The sequence below is a fragment of the Melanerpes formicivorus genome, unplaced genomic scaffold, assembly GCF_026170545.1.
Source record: "Melanerpes formicivorus ecotype bairdi unplaced genomic scaffold, bMelFor1.0.p_v2 SCAF_34, whole genome shotgun sequence".
Taxonomy (NCBI): domain Eukaryota; kingdom Metazoa; phylum Chordata; class Aves; order Piciformes; family Picidae; genus Melanerpes; species Melanerpes formicivorus.
In genome coordinates this window covers 2,091,210-2,111,908 of record NW_027142386.1, presented here as the reverse complement: position 1 = coordinate 2,111,908, position 20,699 = coordinate 2,091,210, and the positions used below count along the sequence as shown (strand labels likewise).

General features: G+C 60.3%; 1 protein-coding gene across 2 annotated transcripts; it reads left to right on the top strand.

Moving 5' to 3' along the window:
• The first annotated feature begins 568 nt into the window (after positions 1-568).
• Positions 569-20,060, top strand: LONP1 (lon peptidase 1, mitochondrial). 2 transcript variants are annotated; one of them, XM_068156372.1, is made up of 18 exons: positions 581-954; positions 3,670-3,758; positions 4,235-4,354; positions 6,123-6,351; positions 6,868-6,929; positions 7,936-8,065; positions 8,868-8,951; positions 10,652-10,872; positions 11,612-11,750; positions 13,170-13,348; positions 14,115-14,202; positions 15,265-15,387; positions 16,433-16,549; positions 16,774-16,914; positions 16,995-17,160; positions 17,753-17,961; positions 19,168-19,332; positions 19,690-20,060. In XM_068156372.1, exons 1-18 carry the CDS (start codon positions 850-852, stop codon positions 19,852-19,854), a joined length of 2,532 nt encoding a protein of 843 aa, XP_068012473.1. In that variant the 5' UTR covers positions 581-849; the 3' UTR covers positions 19,855-20,060. The 2 variants fall into 2 exon arrangements, with proteins under 2 accessions (XP_068012474.1, XP_068012473.1); XM_068156373.1 differs by lacking the exons at positions 19,168-19,332; positions 19,690-20,060 and having other exon boundaries at positions 569-954; positions 16,995-17,107; positions 17,753-17,871.
• Positions 20,061-20,699: the final 639 nt, after the last annotated feature.

The following is a 20,699-nucleotide window of genomic DNA, read 5'->3' as shown; positions in this document are numbered from 1 at the left end:
ACAGGGCGCGCAGGGAGGCTGTGAGGTCTCCACGCACGGAGACACTCAAAGCTCTCCGGGCGCGGTCCTAGGCGAATGGCTCTGGGTGACCCCGGAGGAGGAGGTTGTGGCCAGAGCTGCATTCACACCGTGCCCTGCACAGGGCTCTTTCTCCACCAGGGCCTTTCGGCCGCCCAACCTTTCCCTGCCGCCCAACCTTTCCCTGCCGCCCAACCTTTCCTCCGGCTGCAGCGCGCCCGCGGCGGCCGCTCCAAGGCTTCCCCGGAGCCTCCTCCCCGGGCTGAACAGCCCCAGCCCTCGCGGCCCGCCCCACGTCCGCGGACACGGGGCGGGGGAAAGTAATTATGAGACCTCATTGCGGAGGGAAAGCAGAACTTAGCCAAGGTCAAAGCAAAGGTCCGCACTGTGCGGGGACCCTACCCGCACGGCGCCGCTCCGCCGGGCACGGGACGCGAACCCGCGGCCCCGCGGTGCGCCGGGACGTGCCCGCCGCCACGCGCCCCTGCGCGAGGTGTGCCGCGGCGCCTGCGCGCCGCCGCGGGCCGGAAGTGTGGCAGGGCGCGCGCCGGCAGCATGGCGGCCGCCCGCTGCTTGCGGCTGTGCGGGCGCTGGCGGCCGGCGCTGCTGGGCCCCGCGCGGCGCCGCCTCTTGGCGGCCACTTCCTCCGCCGCCCTCGCGCCCCCGGTCCCGCCGCGCTCCGCGCCGCCGGCACGCGCCGCCTTCAGCACCGGCCTGCCATGGCACCAGCGGAACCCCGGCGGTCTGGCGGGGGGCGACGCGCTGGAGGGAGGCGGCGGCGAGGAGGGTAGCGGCGGCGGAGGGGCGGACGGCGGCGGGGCCGCGCCGGTCATGACGGCGCTGACGCCGCTGCTCGTCCCGGAGCATTTCCCCAACGTGCCTCTCATCGCCGTGACGCGCAACCCCGTGTTCCCGCGCTTCATCAAGATCATCGAGGTGAGCGGCCGCCGGGCCCGGCCCGCCCGCGGCCAGGGCAGCGCTCCCGGGGCCGGGCGCTCGCCTCGGCTGGGGGGAAGGAGGCAGCTGGCCGCCCAGAGGGGCCGGCGCCAGCGGGGCAGGCGATGTCTGCGGCGCGGCTGTGCAGCTTCGCTTCGCCTGGCCTCGGCTGAGAGCCCTTGGGGGGCCCCGGCGGTCCCGGCCGGGGTGCGCTGGTGGGCGGCGTGGCCGCCCCGGGCCGAGCGCGCAGCTCGTGTGCGGGGCGGAGCGGTGGTGCCCGTCTGAAAGCCACGCTCCCTGTCTTTGCGGGCTGCCGTTAAGGGCAGAGTGTGGGGCAGGGCAGCAGGTGGGTAGCGCTGCACAGCCCTCTGCCCCGCAGCGTTTAGTAAACTTGCTCGGTGTGAGGGTGGCAGAGCCCTGGAGCAGGCTGCCCAGAGAGGTGGTGGAGTCTCCTCTGGAGACTTTCAAGCCCCACCTGGATGTGTCTCTGTGTGACCTGCCCTGGGTGACCCTGCTCTGGCGGGGGGGTTGGACTGGATGGTCTCTGGAGGTCCCTTCCAGCCCCCCTCCCTCCCCCCCCTCCCCATTCTCTGGCTCCCATCTCTGTGGTTTCTCATTGTCTCTGGGTTTCATCAGTGTTGCATCAGTCAGCAGAGCTGCTCCTAACGGGGAAGGTCACCGATTCACACACAGCCTCTTGCCTGCTGTCTTCTCTGTGTTCTTTTGCTGAAGGTTAAGCAAATGTGGCCTTGGCTTAGCTTCGTGGGCTGCCGTCACCCCCTGCCCTCCAGCCACAATATTTGTGAAGGCAGCAAACTGAGCTGCAGGAGGAAAGTAGGAGCTTGGTACAAGGCAGCACCACTGTGGTGGGAGAGGGCTGCCAGGTGGGAATGGCCATCACAGCATCTCAGAGGGAGAACTTTGCTCTCTGCACCCTCACCTGCCTTTTTAGGAGCCATAAGTTTGCTCTTTGGTATGTGACTTGAGCCCACAGGCCAGGAACACTTTTTGCTCCTGAAATGCAAGCTTTTGGGAGCAAGAAATTGCTCTCCCTGCTGTTTTACTGATCACAGAACAGAGCTGTTTCAGTTGGAAGAAACCTCTGAGGTCGCTGAGTCCAACTCCAAGCTGAGAGCACGGCCTTGGGGGAGATGCAGCAAGCTCTGGATCAATGTTTTGCTGTCCCTGTGGTGTCATTCAGCACAGTGTGTGCTCTGCTCTGTGTGCCCATACCTACCATGTGCAGCTCTTAGTGTCCCTGCAGGTGTGTTGAGGGCAGGGGTTGTTCATTCTTCTGCTCTTCAGACACACCACACCACACTGTTGGGGCTAAGCCATTCATTCCAGGGTGTAGAGCAGCAGCCTTACACGAAGCTGAAGGTAAAAGCTCTCTCTCTTACCCTGCACATCACTCTGCTGCCATTGCATACTGTGTGAGCTCTCTGCAGAGAGCAACCTTGACCATGAGAAGTTCCATCTGAACATGAGAAGGAGCTCTGCAATTTAAGAGTGGCAGAGGCCTGGAGCAGGCTGCCCAGAGAGGTGGTGGAGGCTCCATCTCTGGAGACATTCAAACCCCACCTGGCTGTGCTCCTGTGTGACCTGCCCTAGGTGACCCTGCCTTGGGAGGGGGGTTGGTCTGGATGATCTCCAGAGGTCCCTTCTAACCCCTACCACCCTGTGCCTGTGATACAGTGCAGTGTGGAACTATCAATCCTCCTCTCTCTCTCTCTGTGGCAGTGACAAGCCCAACTTTGGCAGATGTTGTGCAAGGCCAAACCAGGGGTGCCAAGGTTAGAACAGGCCAACAGTGGTGGTGCTCCTGCTGCTCTGTCATGGAATCACAGGATGGTTGGGAGGGACCTCTGGAGATTATCCAGTCCAAACTCCCTGCCAGAGCAGGGTCACCCCAGGGCAACTCCCACAGGAACACATCCAGATGGGTCTTGAAAGTCTCTGGGCAGCCTGCCTCAGGGCTCCAGCACCCTCTCACCACAGAACTGCCAAGGCCACTCTGGTTGTTGTCAGAAGCATGGAGTGCTGCAGCTCCTGTCCCATCCCTTGGGAAGAGCACTTGGTGGTCAGCAGTGTGACTTTGCAGCAGCAGAATTCATCAGGAGGCATTTTCTGGGGACTGAGGGGGCAGCTGCAGTGCTGACAGTTACAGTGGGGGTGGGAGCTCTGCTGGGGCCAGCTGTGTGGCACCTGCAGAGCAGAGGGGAGTGAGAAAGTACAGCAGGGAGAGGCAGTGCCAGAGCCCCAGTGCAGGGAGTCAGGCTGGGGGCTGCAGGAGAGCAGCTGAACTGTGGGGGCTGTGCAGGAGAAGCTAAAGTGGGTGAGCAGCATTCAGGCCACTGGTGGGGAAGATTGGAGCAGCTCTTCGAGTGGGAGTGGAGAGCTGAGACACAGAGGTGTGGAAGGGGAACAGAGACAGCAACAGAAACCCTCAGGAAGTGTTCAAGTGAGAGAGATTTCTTGCTTGCAAGGCTGGTTCAGATGAGGTTTGGTTTTTCTCCCTGCCTTCTGTGCTGTGACCTGCTCGAAGCACTCAGAGCTCATTCCTCTCATGTTCTTCCACTTCCACCTCACTGCTCCCTGACAGCACTGGAGGAATCCAGGGTGAAACTCCACAAACTTCACCAATCAAATACTGGGGGTGCAAAGCTTACAGCACATCACCTCTGACCTCTCACCTCTGACCTCTCCTTGTCCTAGGTGAAGAACAAGAAGCTGGTTGAGCTCCTGAGGAGGAAAGTTCGCCTTGCCCAACCTTATGCTGGTGTCTTCCTTAAGAAGGATGATAAGTGAGTTGTTGCTCCTCCTCCTCAGGGGAGGGCTGATGGACACAGGAGCTGTGCTCTGGGGGAGTTCCCTCTCTGGTGGTGGGTACAGAGTTGTGTGTGGGCTTGCACCATCCCCTTGCTCTGACAGTTTCACTGCGGGCAGCCTGGGCCTTGCTTTGGAGCAGGCTGTGTGTAACTGGAGGGGGGAGAGAGGGAGCATCCAGGGGGGTGTGGGAAGGGGGTGGGGGGTGTGGGAAGGGGCTGGGGGGTGTGGGAAGGGGCTGGGGGGTGGGGGAAGGGGCTGGGGGGTGGGGGAAGGGGCTGGGGGTGGGGGAAGGGGCTGGGTGGTGGCAGCAGTGAGGAGAAAGGGAAGGGTCTGTGCTCCTCAGCCCGGCTCAGAGCTCTGCAGCCAGGGCTTGCTTCTTCCCTTTCTCACCCTGCCTGCTTCCTCAAGAGTCTGAATGCCTGCTCCTGTTGTGGTTTTCCCTCCTTGGCAGCAATGAGTCTGATGTGGTGGAGGATCTGAATGAGATCTACCAGATGGGGACTTTTGTGCAGATCCACGAGATGCAGGACCTCGGGGACAAGCTGCGCATGATCGTGATGGGACACCGCCGGTACCCCCCTCAGGCACTGCCCCTCCTCGGGGCCCCTCTGTGCTCACACTGGCACACCCCCAGTGTGTGCAAGAAGCTCCTGCTTTGCTGCCACAGCACCTCCTGACAGGGCCCTGCTGCTGCAGCCCCCCTGTTCTGTGGCAGCCCTTGGCTGTCGGGCTCCTGAGCATTGTGATGTGATGCAAGCTGAGCTGCAGCACTTCCCTGGGCAACAACAGCAGCACAGAATGCATCAGGTTGTAGGGACCCTCAAAGGTCATCTTGTCCAACCACCCTGCAGGCAGCAGGGACATAGAATCATAGAAATGTTTGGGGTGGAAAAGCTCTCTGAGGTCATCCAGCCCAAGACCAACCCAACACCACCATGGGCACCAAACCATGGCCCCAGGTGCCACGGCCACAGGGTTCTGGAACACCTCCAGGGATGGGGACTCCACCACCTCCCTGGGCAGCCTGTGCCAAGCCCTGAGCACTCTTGTAGCAAAGAAATTTTTCCTCTTCTCCAAGCTAGCCCTCCCCTGGTGCAGCTTGAGGCAGTTTCCTTTCATCCCATCTCTTGTTATCTGGGAGCAGAACCCAGCCCCCACCTCACTGCAGCCTCCTCTCAGGGAGCTGTAGAGAGCAAGGAGGTCTTCCCTCAGCCTTCTCCACACTAAACCACCCCAGGTCCCTCAGCTGCTGCTCCCCAGCCCTGTTCTCCAGACCCTTCCCCAGCTTTGTTGCCCTTCTCTGGACCTGCTCCAGCCTCTCAGTGTCCTTCTTCGAGTGAGGACACAAAACTGAGCCCAGGATTCAAGCTGCCCTCAGCAGTGCCCAGGCCAGGAGCACAATCCCTGCCCTGCCGGTCACAGCATTGCTGCTCCAGGCCTGGCTGCTGGTGGCCTCTTGGCACACTGCTTGATTTGCTTGTGGAAGTAGGCAGCTGTTTGGTTTGCCTGGGACAGGAAAGTTTCCCTCTACCATGGAAGATGTGGGGAATTGGCCTTTGGGTGACAGAGCACTGGGCAGTGGTGTCCATAGGAGCCACACTGAGTGTCTCTGAGCCATTCCAGTCTGGCCTTGTAGTTCTGCAGCTGGTTTAAGCTGGCTCAGTTCCTGGTAGAGGTGGTCTCAGTTGCCCTTGGCCACTCACTCACAGATTGATGGAATGGGTTGGGTTGGAAAGGACCTCAAAGATCCAGTTCCAACTCCCTGCCATGGGCAGGGACACCTCCCACCAGCACAGGTGGCTCAAGGCCTCATCCAGCCTGGCCTTCAACACCTCCAGGGAGGGGACACCACAGCCTCCCTGGGCAGCCTGTGCCAGGCTCTCCCCACCCTCACTCTCAACAATTTCTTCCTCATCTCCACTCTCACTCTCCCCTCTCCCAGCTCAAAGCCATTGTTCCTCATCCTGGCACTCCCAGCCCTTGTCCAAAGTCCCTCCCCAGCTCTCCTGGAGCCCTTCAGATACTGGAAGGCTGCTCCAAGGTCTCCCTGGAGCCTTCTCTTCTCCAGGCTGAACAGCCCCAGCTCTGGCAGCCAGCAGGCTCAGGCACCCAGAGGTTCAGCCAGCAGGCAGTGAACAGCTTCCTGTAGCTCCTTGCTCAGCCCCCTCAGTGCCTGCCCTGTGCTCATGCTGGGTCCTGAGTCCATCCAGTGCCCTTTGTCGGAGCCTGGAGTTCTGCTGTACTCCAAACACAACTCAGACTCTTCCTTCTCATGCTGAAGGGTTGAAGCCAGCTGCAGCAGAGGGGAGCTGACTACTGCTGGTCTCTGTGGCTTTCAGGATTCGTATAAACAAGCAGCTGGAGGTGGAGCCTGAGGAGCCTGAGGGCAAGCAGAAAATCAGGAGGAAGCAGAAGCGCTCCAAGAAGGAGGCTGAAGAGGAGCCTGGGGCCAAGGACCAAGCTGTGGAAGTGGTGCTGGATCCTGTGGCTCCTTCCTCACAGGAGGTTCTCATGGTAGAAGTGGAGAATGTGGTTCATGAAGATTTTCAGATCACAGAAGAGGTTAAAGTGAGTGGCTCAGGGCTGGGCTTGGCCTGCAGAACTGCACTGACCCTCTGTGGCCTCAAAGGGAGAGTTCTGAACCTGGGCTCTGACTTGAGGCTTCAGAAAGCAGCTGCTTCCTGGCAGGGGGGAGTACATCCAAACCATTGCAGCAGCTCAGCTCCCTCAAACTGGTGGCTTCAGAAAGCTGCTGAGTGAAGAGTTTGGGCTCTGCTGAGGTCTGTGTGATAGCCTCTGGCAAGCTGAGGCCTTGCCCCAGGGGGGCCTGGATGCTCAGCCTAGTTTGTGTGCTGACCAGAGCCAGTCCAGCTTTGTCCATGCAGGAAGCAGCCTGCAGCCCTTCTGGGCTTTGCTTGGGGAGATGACTGCCCCAACACTGAGCCCCAGGACCCACAGCACCCCGTGGCAGATGGGTGGCCAGAGGCTGCACTGCTGTCTGCAGAGGCTGGGGAGTGTCCTGGCTGGGCTGAGGCCCTGGCTGGCCTTTTCCAGCCTGCTGATCACATTCTTGGTGGTTTGCAGGCACTGACTGCAGAAATTGTCAAGACCATCAGGGACATCATTGCCTTGAACCCCTTGTACAGGTAGGTGTGCTCCCCACACTGCCCTGCTTGGGAGCAGGCCTCAGGCTGGAGGTTTCCTCTTCCACTTGGCCTTGTGCTCCAGTGAAGGGCAGAGAGATGCTGCAGTGTCACCTAGAGCTTTGTTTTGCTGTGTAAGCTTCACCAGCCATGCTTGACAGCAGAGGGAGGGTTTGGAAACCTGGTGTGAAGTGGAGGCATGGCTGCAAGTCTGTGGCAGCTGACATGGGTCTGAGTGAAGCTCCCTGCAGTGCCATGGCCTGATCCATGTCAGAGGAGCACAGCGCTGGGCAGCCTGCTGGCACACACAGCCCCAGAGTGCTTGCCCCAGAAGGCACCTTAAAGCTCATCCAGTTCCAAGCCCCTGCCATGGGCAGGGACACCTCCCACCAGCCCAGCTTGCTCAAGGCCTTGAACTCCTCTGGGGAGAGGACATCCACAGCCTCCCTGTGCCAGAGCCTCACAACCCTCATGGGGAAGAATTTCTTCTTAAAGTCTATTCTAAATCCAGCTTCTCCCAGCTCAAAGCCATTGTCCCTCAGCCTGGCACTCCCTGCCCTTGTCCAAAGTCCTTCCCCAACTCTCCTGGAGCCCTTCAGGTACTGGAAGGCTGCTCTGAGGTCTCCCTGGAGCCTTCTCTTCAGGCTGAGCAGCCCCAACTCTCCCAGTCTCTCCCCACAGAGGAGGTGTTGGATTATCTCTGTGGCTTCCTCTGGACTCACTCTAACAGTTCCACCTCCTTCTTCCCAGAACTGTCAGGAGAGCATTTCACAGCTCTGCTTTAGCAGTGCTCAGTCCTGCTCTCAGGTGATTTAGTCCTGCTCTCAGGTGATTCCTCTGCTGGTCACTGGGTGTTGGCTGAGTCCCACTGGAAATGTCTGTGCCCTGCTGAGGCTGAGCCCTGTGTGATTTCTTTCCCTCTGTCACAAGAAGGGAAGAGCTCTGGGGACACTTCCTTTATGCATGCCAGTGTTTACAGAGCATTCTGGGGGCTCTTCCCTCCTTGCAGGGAGTCTGTGCTGCAGATGATGCAGGCAGGGCAGCGGGTGGTGGACAACCCAATCTACCTGAGCGACATGGGGGCGGCGCTGACCGGGGCCGAGTCCCACGAGCTGCAGGACATCCTGGAGGAAACCAGTGTAAGGAAACCCTGCAGCCAGAGCTCTGCTCCCTGAGCCTGCAGTGTGGCTGTGGGGAGGATGGCTTGGCTTGGAAGGGGCCTGAAAGCTCATCCAGCTCCAACCCCCTGCCACAGGCAGGGACACCTCCCACCAGCACAGCTTGCTCAAGGCCTCATCCAGCCTGGCCTTGAACACCTCCAGGCAGGGGACAGCCACAGCCTCCCTGAGCAGCCTGTGCCAGGCTCTCCCCACCCTCACTCTCAACGATTTCTTCCTCATCTCCAGTCTCACTCTCCCCTCTCCCAGCTCAAAGCCATTGTCCCTTGTCCTGCCACTCCCAGCCCTTGCTCAAAGTCCCTCCCCAGCTCTCCTGGAGCCCTTCAGATACTGGAAGGCTGCTCTGAGGTCTCCCTGGAGCCTTCTCCAGGCTCAGCTTCCCAAACTCTCCCAGCCTGTCCCCATAGCAGAGGTTCTGCAGCCCTCTGATCATCTTTATGGCCTCCTCTGGACCCTCTCCAGCAGCTGCAGGTCCTTCCTGTGCTGGGGGCCCCAGAGCTGGAGGCAGTGCTGCAGGTGGGGTCTGGGGAGAGCAGAGGGGCAGAATCCCCTCCCTGTGCTGCTGCTCTCACACTTTTCACCTTTGATGCAAAGGTTTTTCTTTGCCCCACTGATTGCATGCTCTGGAGCTGCTCTTCTCTTCATCTTGCCCCACCTGCAAGTGCTGGAGAGTTCTCCCAGGCAGCCCACTGGAGACTTCCATTCTTTCTTCACTGGGAGCTGGCAGCAGTGTCTGGAAGCTCCTGCTGTGTGTGTGTTGCAGATTCCCAAGAGGCTCTACAAGGCTCTTTCCCTGCTGAAGAAGGAATATGAGCTGAGCAAGCTGCAGCAGCGCCTGGGCAGGGAGGTGAGTCCCTGGGGAGCACAAACCACCTGCTGGTTGCTTTGGGGCCACTCCTGTGCTGCTGAGCATGGCCAGGGAAGGGTTCTGAAGGAAGACATTGGGGCACACTCTGGAGGGGAGTTCTGGTAGGGCTAAGGTTTGATCTCCTCCTGTTAGAAATGCTTGTGTTCAGGCACTGCTGAAAGGAGCAGGAGGGGAGGCTGCAGCAGCTGCTGGGCAGTCCTGTCTGTATTCCTGGGGCTGTTTAGTTTGGAAGAGAGGAGGCTGAGGGGAGACCTCATGGCTGTCTGCAACTACCTGAAAGGACACTGCAGAGAGGCTGGTGCTGGTCTCTTCTCACAGGATTAGTGATAGGACAAGAGGGAATGGCCTCAAGCTATGTCTGGGAAGGTTTAGACTGAGCATTAGGAACAGTTTTTCCCCAGCAAGAGTGCTCAGGGATTGGAATGTGCTGCCCAGGGAGGTGGTGGAGTCCCCAGCCCTGGATGTGGTGCTTGGGGCTATGGTTTAGGGGTGACCCTTGTAGAGGAGGGCTCTGGGTTGGACTTGGTGATCCTGAGGCTCTTCTCCAACCTGAATGTTTCTGTGACCTTGTGCAAGCAGCTGGCTCCTAGGAGGCTGCAGTTACCTGAGCATCTGTGTGCAGACAGAGTCATGGAATCATTAAGGTTGGGAAAGACCTTCCAAGATCATCCAGTCCAACTGCCACGACCACTGAAGTCCCTGAACCACACACCACTGAAGTCCCATGGCCTCACAGTTCTTGAGCACCTCCAGGGATGGGGACTCCACCACCTCCCTGGGCAGCCTGTGCCAAGCCCTGACCACTCTGGCAGTATTTCTTTTCCCCCTTCATCTCCAGCCTGACCCTCCCCTGGCACAATTTCAGGCCTTTTCCTTTCCTTCTATCTCCTGATCCTAGGGAGCAGAACCCAGCCCCCACCTCACTGCAGCCTCCTCTCAGGGAGCTGTAGAGAGCAAGGAGGTCTCCCCTCAGCCTCCTCCACACTAAACCACCCCAGGTCCCTCAGCTGCTGCTCCCCAGCAGACCTGTTCTCCAGACCCTTCCCCAGCTTTGTTGCTCTTCTCTTGGACCTGTTCCAACCCCTCAATGTCCTTCTTGGAGTGAGGACACAAAACTGAGCCCAAGATTCGAGCTGTGCCCTCAGCAGTGCCCAGGCCAGGGGCACAATCCCTGCCCTGCTGGCCACACCATTGGTGATCCAGGCCTGGCTGCTGGTGGCCTCTTGGCACACTGCTTGACTTGATTCTGGAAGTAGGCAGCTGTTTGGTTTGCCTGGGACAGGAAAGTTTCCCTCTACCATGGAAGATGTGGGGAATTGGCCTTTGGGTGACAGAGCACTGGGCAGTGGTGTCCATAGGAGCCACACTGAGTGTCTCTGAGCCATTCCACTCTGGCTTTGTAGTTCTGCAGCTGGTTTAAGCTGGCTCAGTTCCTGGTAGAGGTGGTCTCAGTTGCCCTTGGCCACTCACTCACAGATTGATGGAATGGGTTGGGTTGGGTTGGAAGGGACCTCAAAGATCAGTTGCCCTTGGCCCCCCCAGGGCCCAGCACAGGGCAGCTGCTGCAGATGATTTCTGGGTGGCCTTTCCAGAGGCTCTGAGGGTCCCAGGGGAGAAGCCTTTGGTGCTGGCTGGCTTGCCCCAGGAGCAGGGCAGTCAGGGTGCTGTGGTTTGCCCAGGTTGAGGAGAAGATCAAACAAACACATCGCAAGTACCTGCTGCAAGAGCAGCTGAAGATCATCAAGAAGGAGCTGGGCCTGGAGAAGGAGGACAAGGATGCCATAGAGGAGAAGTTCCGGGAGCGGCTGAAGGAGCTGCTGGTGCCCAAGCACGTGATGGATGTGATTGATGAAGAGCTCAACAAGCTGGGCTTGCTGGATAACCACTCCTCAGAGTTCAAGTGAGGCCCTGCCTGAGTCCTCTGCTGCCAGGGGCACACAGTCACAGTCTTAGGGGCTGGCAGGGGCTGGTGGCCTCCTCCAGAGCGCTCCCAGCTGGGAGCTTCCACACCTACAGCCTGATCTCCCACCCTGCCCTGTGGAGCATCCAGCTTCCATTCCGTGCTCCTCAGCCAGGAACCTTTCTGCTTTATGCTGGCTTGGCCCCCTGGGAACTGGACACAACTGAGTTGCCTGAGTTTCAGGCCCAATGCAAACAGCTGACAGCAGTGCAGAGCTTGCAAACTGTGCTGCTGCCTGCTGGCAGCTGCCAGCCCCAGGGCAGCACAGCAGGCAGGGAGTTTGTCTGCTCTTTGCGTGGCCTCCTGAGCTTCCTTTCCTCAGGAAAGCAAAGGCTGTGGGGAAAGGCTTTGAGGGTTATTGTTTGAGGGGGTGCCAAGGGAGTGAAGCCCATCAGGAAAGGGCAGCAGTGTCTGCCCAGAGCAGAGAGTCACAGGATTGGAAGGGACCTCTGGAGAGCATCCAGTCCAACCCCCCTGCCAGAGCAGGGCACACAGCAGTGCATCCAGATGGGTCTGGAAAGTCTCCAGAGGAGACTCCACCACCTCCCTGATGTTCCTGTCTTAGTCTCCTGCTCTCAGTAGTTTATGTCCCACTGGTTCTGGGGGAGGCTCCCGGGGAGGGCAGGGGGGGAGGGCAGGGGCTGGTTGTTGTCAGCTGACTCTCGGTGGTGTCTGTCAGTGTCACGAGGAACTACCTGGACTGGCTGACATCCATCCCCTGGGGCAAGTGCAGCGAGGAGAACCTGGAGCTGTCCCGAGCCCGAGAGGTGCTGGAGGAGGATCACTATGGGATGGACGACGTCAAGAAGCGAATCCTGGTAAGGCCGGGGGGGGGGGGCAGGGTGCCCCCCTGCACCCTGCTGAGCAGCAGGCTGGGGGGGGGCTGCAGCTCTCCCCTGAGGGTGTGTTAATGCATGGATGAGAGAGCAGCCTGAGAGCAGCGAGCAGTGCCTGAGCTACTCACAGCAGTGGCTGCAGACCACAGAACGCTCTGTGGCTGCTCAGTGCTGAGCAGGTGGCCAAGGGGAGCAGCAGTTGGAGCAGAGACTCCTGACAGGCTTCCGCTTGCCCTGCCCAGACCCTGCCCAGACTGTGCCGGTGCTGCCCTGCTGCCAGTGCTGCCGGTGCTGCCCCGCGCCTGCTGCCGGTGCTGCCCCGTGCCTGCTGCCGGTGCTGCCCCGCTGCCGGTGCTGCCCCGTGCCTGCTGCCGGTGCTGCCCTGCTGCCGGTGCTGCCCCGTGCCTGCTGCCGGTGCTGCCCCGTGCCTGCTGCCGGTGCTGCCCCGTGCCTGCTGCCGGTGCTGCCCTGCTGCCGGTGCTGCCCCGTGCCTGCTGCCAGTGCTGCCCTGCTGCCGGTGCTGCCCCGTGCCTGCTGCCGGTGCTGCCCTGCTGCCGGTGCTGCCCCGTGCCTGCTGCCAGTGCTGCCCTGCTGCCGGTGCTGCCCCGTGCCTGCTGCCGGTGCTGCCCTGCTGCCGGTGCTGCCCCGTGCCTGCTGCCGGTGCTGCCCCGTGCCTGCTGCCGGTGCTGCCCCGTGCCTGCTGCCGGTGCTGCCCCGTGCCTGCTGCCAGTGCTGCCCTGCTGCCGGTGCTGCCCCGTGCCTGCTGCCGGTGCTGCCCTGCTGCCGGTGCTGCCCCGTGCCTGCTGCCGGTGCTGCCCCGTGCCTGCTGCCGGTGCTGCCCCGTGCCTGCTGCCGGTGCTGCCCTGCTGCCGGTGCTGCCCCGTGCCTGCTGCCAGTGCTGCCCTGCTGCCGGTGCTGCCCCGTGCCTGCTGCCGGTGCTGCCCTGCTGCCAGTGCTGCCCCATGCCCGGTGCTGCCCCGCTGCCAGCGCTCCCCCGTGCCCGCTGCCAGCGCTCCCCCGTGCCCGCTGCCAGCGCTCCCCCGTGCCCGCTGCCAGTGCTGCCCTGCTGCCGCTGCTCTCCCCCCATGCCTGCTGCTCCCCCTGTGCCCGCTGCCAGTGCTGCCTGCTGCCACTGCTCCCACCCCATGCCCGCTGCCAGTGCTGCCTGCTGCCACTGCTCCCACCCCATGCCCGCTGCCAGTGCTGCCTGCTGCCACTGCTCCCACCCCATGCCCGCTGCCACTGCTCGCCTGTGCCCGCTGCCACTGTTCCCCTGTGCCTGCTGCCAGTGCTGCCCTGCTGCTCCCCCGTGCCCGCTGCCGGTGCTGCCTCTGCTCCCCGCCGCTGCTCCCTCTGCTCCCCGCTGCAGCCTCTGCTCACCGCCGCTGCTCTGCTCTGCAGGAGTTCATAGCAGTCAGCCAGCTGCGGGGCTCCACCCAGGGCAAGATCCTCTGCTTCTACGGCCCGCCCGGGGTGGGCAAGACGAGCATCGCGCGCTCCATCGCCAGGGCCCTCAACAGGGAGTACTTCCGCTTCAGCGTGGGGGGCATGACCGACGTGGCCGAGATCAAGGGGCACAGGTCAGTGAGCCTCAGCACTGCCTCTCCACAGCGCTTCTCGCTCGATGTGGCCACAGCTGAGGCCCAGCTGGAGCATGTCTGTGATCACAGCTGCCTGCTGCCAGCCCCTGCTGCCACCTTCCAGCAGCTCAGCAGCTCCACAGCTTTCCTAACCTGAGGAGCCCAGGGCTGGACACAGGGCTCAAGGTGTGGCCTAACCAGTGCTGAGCACAGGGCAGGATGAGCTCCCTGCTCCTGCTGGCCACACTCTTCCTGATGCAGGCCAGGATGCCATTGGCCTTCTTGGCCCCCTGGGCACACTGCTGGCTCATGTTCAGCTGCTGTCAGCCACTACCCCCAGGGCCCTCTCTGCCTGGTTTCTGCAGAAGAAAGGCTGTGGGGAGCAGTTTGCTCCTCAGTTTGTCTTTAGCTTTACAGCAATCCCTGGGGTCTTGTCTCTGTCCAGCCAAGGGAGGAAATGTTCCTTTCCCAACACTCCTTTATCCCCCCCAAAAAAAAAACCCCAACCCCAGAAGTCCCTCTTCAACCATCTCTGTTCTCAGCCTCACCTCTTAGTTTGAGCTTTTAAATGAGAGGGAAGCTGAAGACAGAAGCTGCAGCCCAGGAGTGTCCTGCAGAGGTCCATGCCTGGTCTTGGTGTGTAGTGTGGAGGTGGTGAACGCTCCTGAGAGCTGCAGAAGCTTGGTTCCCAGAAGGACAGAGCTGTTCCACCAGCTGTGAGCTGACCTTTAGAGGGCTCCCCTGACTCCAGTCTCTGCTAAAACAGGAGGACATATGTTGGAGCAATGCCAGGGAAGATCATCCAGTGCCTGAAGAAGACCAAGACAGAGAATCCTCTGATCCTGATTGATGAGGTGATGTACTTGGGCTTGCTTCTAGTGTTTGCTCCTCAAAACAGCTCTCAGCTCCTCACCCCAGTGGGAAAGGTGAAGCACTCTCCTAAAGATGCCAGGGGGGTGCTTAAATGAGCCTGAGCTGACCAGGCCCTGGGGTGACAGGGAACACATCAAAAGATGTGTGGCCAGCAGAGGCAGAGAGGGATTCTGCCACTCTTCTCTGCTGAGACCTCACCTGCAGGGCTGGAGCCCTCAGTATAGGAAGGACCTGGACCTGATGGAGAAGGGTCCAAGGGAGGCCATGAAAATGCTCAGGGGGTTGGAGCAGCTCTGCTACAAGGACAGGCTGAGGGAGCTGGGGGTGCTCAGCCTGGAGAAGAGAAGGCTCCAGGGAGACCTAATAGTGACCTGCCAGGACCTGAAGGGGTTACAAGAAGGCTGCAGAGGGACTGTTCCCAAAGGCCTGCAGGGACAGCACCAGGGGCAATGGCTTCAAACTAGAGCAGATTTGGATTGGATGTGAGGAACAAGTTCTGCAGCAGGAGGCTGCTGGAACACTGCAGCAGGTTGCCCAGGGAGGCTGTGAAGGTTCCAAGCCTGGAAGTGCTCAGGGCCAGGCTGGGTGAGGCCTTGAGCAAAGTGGTGTAGGGAGCTGTTCCTGCCCATGGCTGGGGGTTGGTGATCTCTGAGTCCCTTCCAGCCCAAGCCATCCATGCCCCTGTGCAGTGCTGTGGTCCTCCCACCATGGAGTCCTTTGCTCTGACTCCAGCTTAGCTTTGATGAACGACTCCCAGCCTCTCCTCCCTGGGAGCTCAGCTGCTGCTAGCTCTGGGCACACTCCTTGAGACTTTGTGGTGCTGCTCTGGAACCCTTGGAGTCCTGGGGCTGGTCAGGTGTGCCAAGGGCTGCTGGGGTAGGACAGTGGGGACTGGGCTGGATGCCCAGGGAGGAGAGAGCCTGGCAGGGGCTGCTCCTGAGCACACAGCTGGAGCTGCTCAGAGGGCTCCTTGAAGAGCTCTCTGTGTGGGAACTGGCTGTGGTGAGAAACTTCTTAGAGCATTTCAAGTTTTCCTCCCACAGGTGGATAAAATAGGAAGAGGCTATCAAGGGGATCCATCCTCAGCCCTTCTGGAGCTGCTGGACCCAGAGCAGAACTCCAACTTCTTGGATCATTACCTTGATGTGCCTGTGGATCTGTCCAAGGTATTCCTCTCTGCTGCAGAGGCTGTGGAGCTGGGGAAGGTCAGACTGTCAGTGCAGGGATGTCCTGGCCACCAGGAGATGCTGGCATGGTGCTCAGCTGGAAAGTTGGGCAGATGGCATTGAGGCACCAGCAGCAGAGGGCTTTAGCCAGAGTGTCTGCACAGCAGCCAGCAGCAGCCCTACAGCCCCAGCTCCCTGCAGAGCCAGGGACACAGAGATGGCAGGAGGGGCCCTGTGGCAGGAGTGGCAGAGCTGCTGCCAGCAGAAGTGACCTCCTGCTGCTGGGCATTGTCTGCACACACTTCTGTTGCAGCTTGCATTGCCTGCAGAGGCCATGGCCTGCAAATGCAGACACTCAGCTGGGGCCCTTCTGTGCTGACTCTGCAGAAGGCAGAAATAACCAAGAAGGGAGGTCTGGCTCTGCCCAGGCCAAGGCTGCCAGCTCTGTGCTGTGGTGTTCCTGCTCCTTGGGTTTGGGGGTAGGGAGGATCCCACTGCAGGGTTCTGGCATCCAGAGCTTTGCCTGTGATCAAAACCAGGTTCTGGGGAACTGTTGCTTGGAGGATGCTGGAGGGGCCTGGAACATCTGTGTGATGAGGAAAGGCTGAGAGCCCTGGGGCTGGTCAGTCTGGAGAGGAGAAGGCTGAGAGGGATCTGATCAATGGCTATCAATATCTGCAGGGTGGGGGGCAGGAAGGGGCCAGGCTGGGCCAGGCTCTGCTCAGTGGTGCCCTGTGACAGGACAAGGGGCAGTGGATGCAAACTGGAACCCAGGAGGCTCCACCTCAACATGAGGAGAAACTTCTCTGGTGTGAGGGTGCTGGAGGCCTGGAGCAGGCTGCCCAGAGAGGTTGTGGAGTCTCCTGCTCTGCAGAGCTTCCAACCCCCCCTGGCTGTGTTCCTGTGTGAGCTGCCCTGGGTGGCCCTGCTCTGGCAGGGGGTTGGGCTGGATGATCTCCAGAGGTCCCCTCCAACCCCAACCATTCTGTGATTCCAAAGCAAGTGGCTAATGAAGAGGTTTAATAGGATCCTGTAATGCTTCCAGGTGCTTTTTATTTGCACTGCCAACGTGACAGAAACCATCCCGGAGCCGCTGCGGGACAGGATGGAGGTGATCAACGTGTCAGGATATGTGGCAGAGGAGAAGCTTGCCATTGCAGAGGTAAGGGAGCTGCTCCCCTGGCTTAAAGAGGTTCCACCCAAAGCCATCAGGCACGTGGCTCTGCACAGAGGTGCTGTGCTCTGAGCCCCCTTTCAGTGCCTCCAGCGTTCTGTGCGCTCCAGAACCTGGCCCCGAGCTCAGGGCAGAGGGCTGTGGGGCAAGGCGGAAGCAGCAGGCTCCTGTCACAGCCACTGGGAGAAGCTGTGGCTGCTTCTCTCTTTCAGAGGTACTTGGTCCCTCAAGCAAGAGTGCTGTGTGGCCTGGATGAGAGCAAGGCCCAGATCAGCCCCGAGGTGCTGACCCTGCTCATCAAGCAGTACTGCAGGGAGAGCGGCGTCAGGAACCTGCAGAAGCAGGTGGAGAAGGTGAGGGCAGCGCCGCGGGGCTGGCTCCGCTCTGGCCTCCTCAGCTCTTGCTGCACAGCACAGCTGCTCTCTCCCCCCAGGTCCTGAGGAAATCTGCCTACAAAATCGTGAGTGGGGAGGCAGAGGCAGTGCAGGTGACCCCTGAGAACCTGCAGGACTTCGTGGGCAAGCCGATCTTCACGGTGGAGCGCATGTACGACACCACTCCGCCGGGGGTGGTCATGGGGCTGGCCTGGACTGCCATGGGTGAGGCACCAGGGCTCCATTCCCGTGGGGTTTGCACAGCCTGGCTCTGGCAGTCAGGCTGAGAGGCGCTGCTGGCTCTGCTGGTGGGCTGCTGCCACCTGCAGCAGTAACTTCTGTGGCCTTCAGAGGTCCAAAGAATGCCAGCAGGCTGGGAGGGACCTCTGGAGGTCATCCGCTCTCAGCCCCCTGCTAAAGCAGGGCACCCACAGCAGCCTGCCCAGGGGCACAAGGGCCAGGGGGGGTTGGAAGCTCTGCAGAGCAGGAGACTCCACAACCCCCCTGGGCAGCCTGCTCCAGGGCTCTGTCACCCTCACTGTAAAGGAGTTTCTCCTCATCTTCTGTCTTCAAGGTTGAGCCTGTTGTTCCTTGGCTCATTAGTGTGCACCACCACAAAGAGCTTGGCCCCCTCCACTTGCCCCCCACCCTTCAGAGATTGATGGACATTGATCAGATCCCTCTCAGCCTTCTCTTCTCCAAACAGCCCCAGCTGAGACCCCAGCTCACATCCACACTGCTGATGCCTCTGCACCACCAAACCCTTCTGCCTTCCCTTTGTCTCAGGATGTTGCTTTGTTTTCCTTTCCTTCCTCAGGAGGCTCCACTCTGTTTGTTGAGACATCTCTGAAGCGACCCAAAGACAAGGAGAACAAGGATGGCTCCCTGGACCTCACAGGGCAGCTGGGAGATGTGATGAAGGAGAGTGCCAAAATAGCTTACACCTTTGCCAGAGCCTTCCTGATGCAGAAGGAGCCCAGCAACGACTTCCTCATCTCTTCCCACATCCACTTGCATGTGCCAGAGGTGAGCTGCTGCAGCATTCTCAGAGCAGGCAGCACTGCTGGGCTGCTCTGAGGCTGGGAGGTGCCCTGTGTGTGCTGTGCAGCAGGCCCAGGGCCAGGAAAACCTGGCAGAGGAAGGCTTTGTCCTGGGGATGCTGTGGGAGTCCTCCTGCAGCAGGCCTGTGGTGGGGATGCAGAGGCTTGGATACTGCTGCAGGCAATGCAGCTGCTGGCCCTGGGGTGCAGGTGGGGAGACCACAGCAGAGAGAGAAGGGATTGGGATGAAATCCACAGGGAAAGCAAAGCTGAGGCCTGTGTGGTCCCAAGGCTGCAGGAGGGCTGCAGGTCCTGTAGGGGGAGTTACAAAGAGCACTCCTGGTCCCTGTGCTCTGCTTCCTTGTCCCTCTCCTAGCAGTGGGATGAAGATGAAAGCCCTCAGTGCTCAGGGGGCTCCACACTGCAGCAGGCTTGGGGCTTTAGGATGACCAATTCTGTGCTGACCTGATGCTGACCTCTGTTGTTTCTGTGGCTGGCTCAGCTTCCAAGCATTCCTGCTGGGTTTTGCTTCAGCCTGAGCCTGATGAGCACTGTGGTGGCACCAGGCCAGAGCCCAAACTGAAGCCTCAGGGACTTCATGGCTCAGGTGAGGCCTGGCAGAGCTGTTGACAGGGGAGCCAGCTCAGGTCACCTCCAGCAGTGACCCTTCTGCAGAGCCCCCCCAGAGCTGGGGCTACTGTTCTTTTCCTCCCCTGGATTCAGGGGTGACAAATGAAGGCAGGAACCCCTTAGCCCTGTAGCAACCACATTCCAGACATGCAGGGAGCAGAGAATCTCCCAGGTCTTCCCAGTGAGAGGTGCCAGCATGCCAAGGTGTCTCCTGCAACACATTCCCACCCCAGGGTGCCAGGGTGAGGCTGTTGCCCCTGGCACCCCTGGAATCTCTGGCCAGCCTGATCTAGTGTGGGGTGTCCCTGCCCATGGCAGGGGGGTTGGAACTAGATGATCCTTGTGCTCCCTTCCTTGTGCTTCCCAACCCTGACTGATGCTATGGTACTGTGATACTGATTGTGTTGCTCTAGGTAGCTAAGGAATTGGGCAGCTCAGGAACTCTGCCCTCAGAGCAGTGCCTGCCACAGGCCACCTTGAAACAGCAGAGCCAGAGGCTGTGCCTGGGGTTGCTGCTCTTGCAGGGAGCTAAAGGGGGGCTGTGTTTGGTTGCTTTTCACAGGGAGCCACACCAAAGGATGGACCAAGTGCAGGCTGCACCATAGTCACAGCCCTGCTGTCGCTGGCCATGGACCGCCCAGTGAGGCAGAACCTGGCCATGACTGGGGAAGTGTCCCTGACTGGGAAGATCCTGCCCGTGGGTGGAATCAAGGAGAAGACAATTGCAGTAAGAGCTCCTCCCTTGCCTCTCTGCATGCTCTGGGGGACAGCCCTGGGCTGGGCTCAGTGCTGCCTGTGACAGCCACTGATGGCTCCTGGAGTGGGGGCACAAAGGGGTCCTGCTTGTGCCTCTGGCTGTCAGGAAGGAGGTGGGACCCCAGCTTTGTGCCAGGGCATCTGTGTTAATCCACTTTAGTACTAGAAGTGAGGGTGGGAGGTGCCCTCAGTGTTAATGCTGCCTGACTGGCCCCAGGCTCAGCAGTCTGGGCTGAGAGGATCGTTGAAGGAGGGCATCCAGTATAGAGCTGACAGTATCCCAGCACTCAGCCTCTCCCCCCCCAGCACTCACAGCCTCTCTCCCCAGGCCAAGCGTGCCGGCGTCACCTGCATCGTGCTGCCCTCGGAGAACAAGAAGGATTACTACGACCTGGCAGCCTTCATCACGGAGGGGCTGGAGGTTCACTTCGTGGAGCACTACCAGGAGGTGTTTGCCATAGCCTTCCCCAAGCTGGACTCTGCTGGAGGATGACATCCCCCCGGGGTGCTGGGAGGTGATCAGGTGGCCAGCCCCAGGAGCAGGGTGAGCTGGGGGCGAGCCGGGGCCGTGCCGCAGCGGGACCGGAGCGGAGCTCTTGCTGCTGCGCAGCTGCTGCTGGCTTGGCCGGGAGAGAGCTCTGGCTCTGTAGTGACCTGCCCCACGGCCAGGGGCCCAATAAAGTTGTGAGTTTTACCTCAGCCCTGTGCCTCTTGCCAGCCACCCCCTCTGCAGCTGCTCTGGGCTCTGCTTGCTGCAGAGCTCTCAGTGGTTTCACCAGTTCCAGATGCTGCTTCCAGAGGAACTCTGGGGCTGTGCCTCACACAGAGCTCCTGCTGGACCTGCAGGTGAGCTCAGAACCCTCAGCTCTGGGGCTGTGCCTCACAAGGAGCTCCTGATGGCCCTGTAGGTGAGCTCAGAACCCTCAGCTCTGGGGCTGTGCCTCACACAGAGCTCCTGCTGGACCTGTAGGTGAGCTCAGAACCCTCAGCTCTGGGGCTGTGCCTCACACAGAGCTCCTGCTGGACCTGCAGGTGAGCTCAGAACCCTCAGCTCTGGGGCTGTGCCTCACACAGAGCTCCTGCTGGACCTGTAGGTGAGCTGAGAAACTTGTCTCAGCTTAGAAGCCTGGGCTGGAGAGGAAGCAAATCAGGCCAGTTCAGCAGTGCTGCTGCATTCAGCTCCCAAGGGACAGGGTGCTCCAGGGGACAGCACAGATTGGTACCAGCAGAAACAAGCCCAGGCTTAAAGGGCAGAGCCCTGCACCCAGAAGCAAGGTGCTAGGCACCAGGAATTGGTGCTGCACTCCACCAGAAGCTCTTGGCCACTGCAGCAGCTGC

What these genes read in the sequence shown, in the direction of transcription:
- LONP1 (XM_068156372.1), top strand. Translation starts at nt 850, where the DNA reads ATGACGGCGCTGACGCCGCTGCTCGTCCCGGAGCATTTCCCCAACGTG. An exon ending in TTCCTTAAGAAGGATGATAA is followed by an intron (nt 3,759 to 4,234) that starts GTGAGTTGTTGC and finishes CCTCCTTGGCAG; the next exon opens with CAATGAGTCTGATGTGGTGG. An exon ending in TGCCTGTGGATCTGTCCAAG is followed by an intron (nt 15,388 to 16,432) that starts GTATTCCTCTCT and finishes TAATGCTTCCAG; the next exon opens with GTGCTTTTTATTTGCACTGC.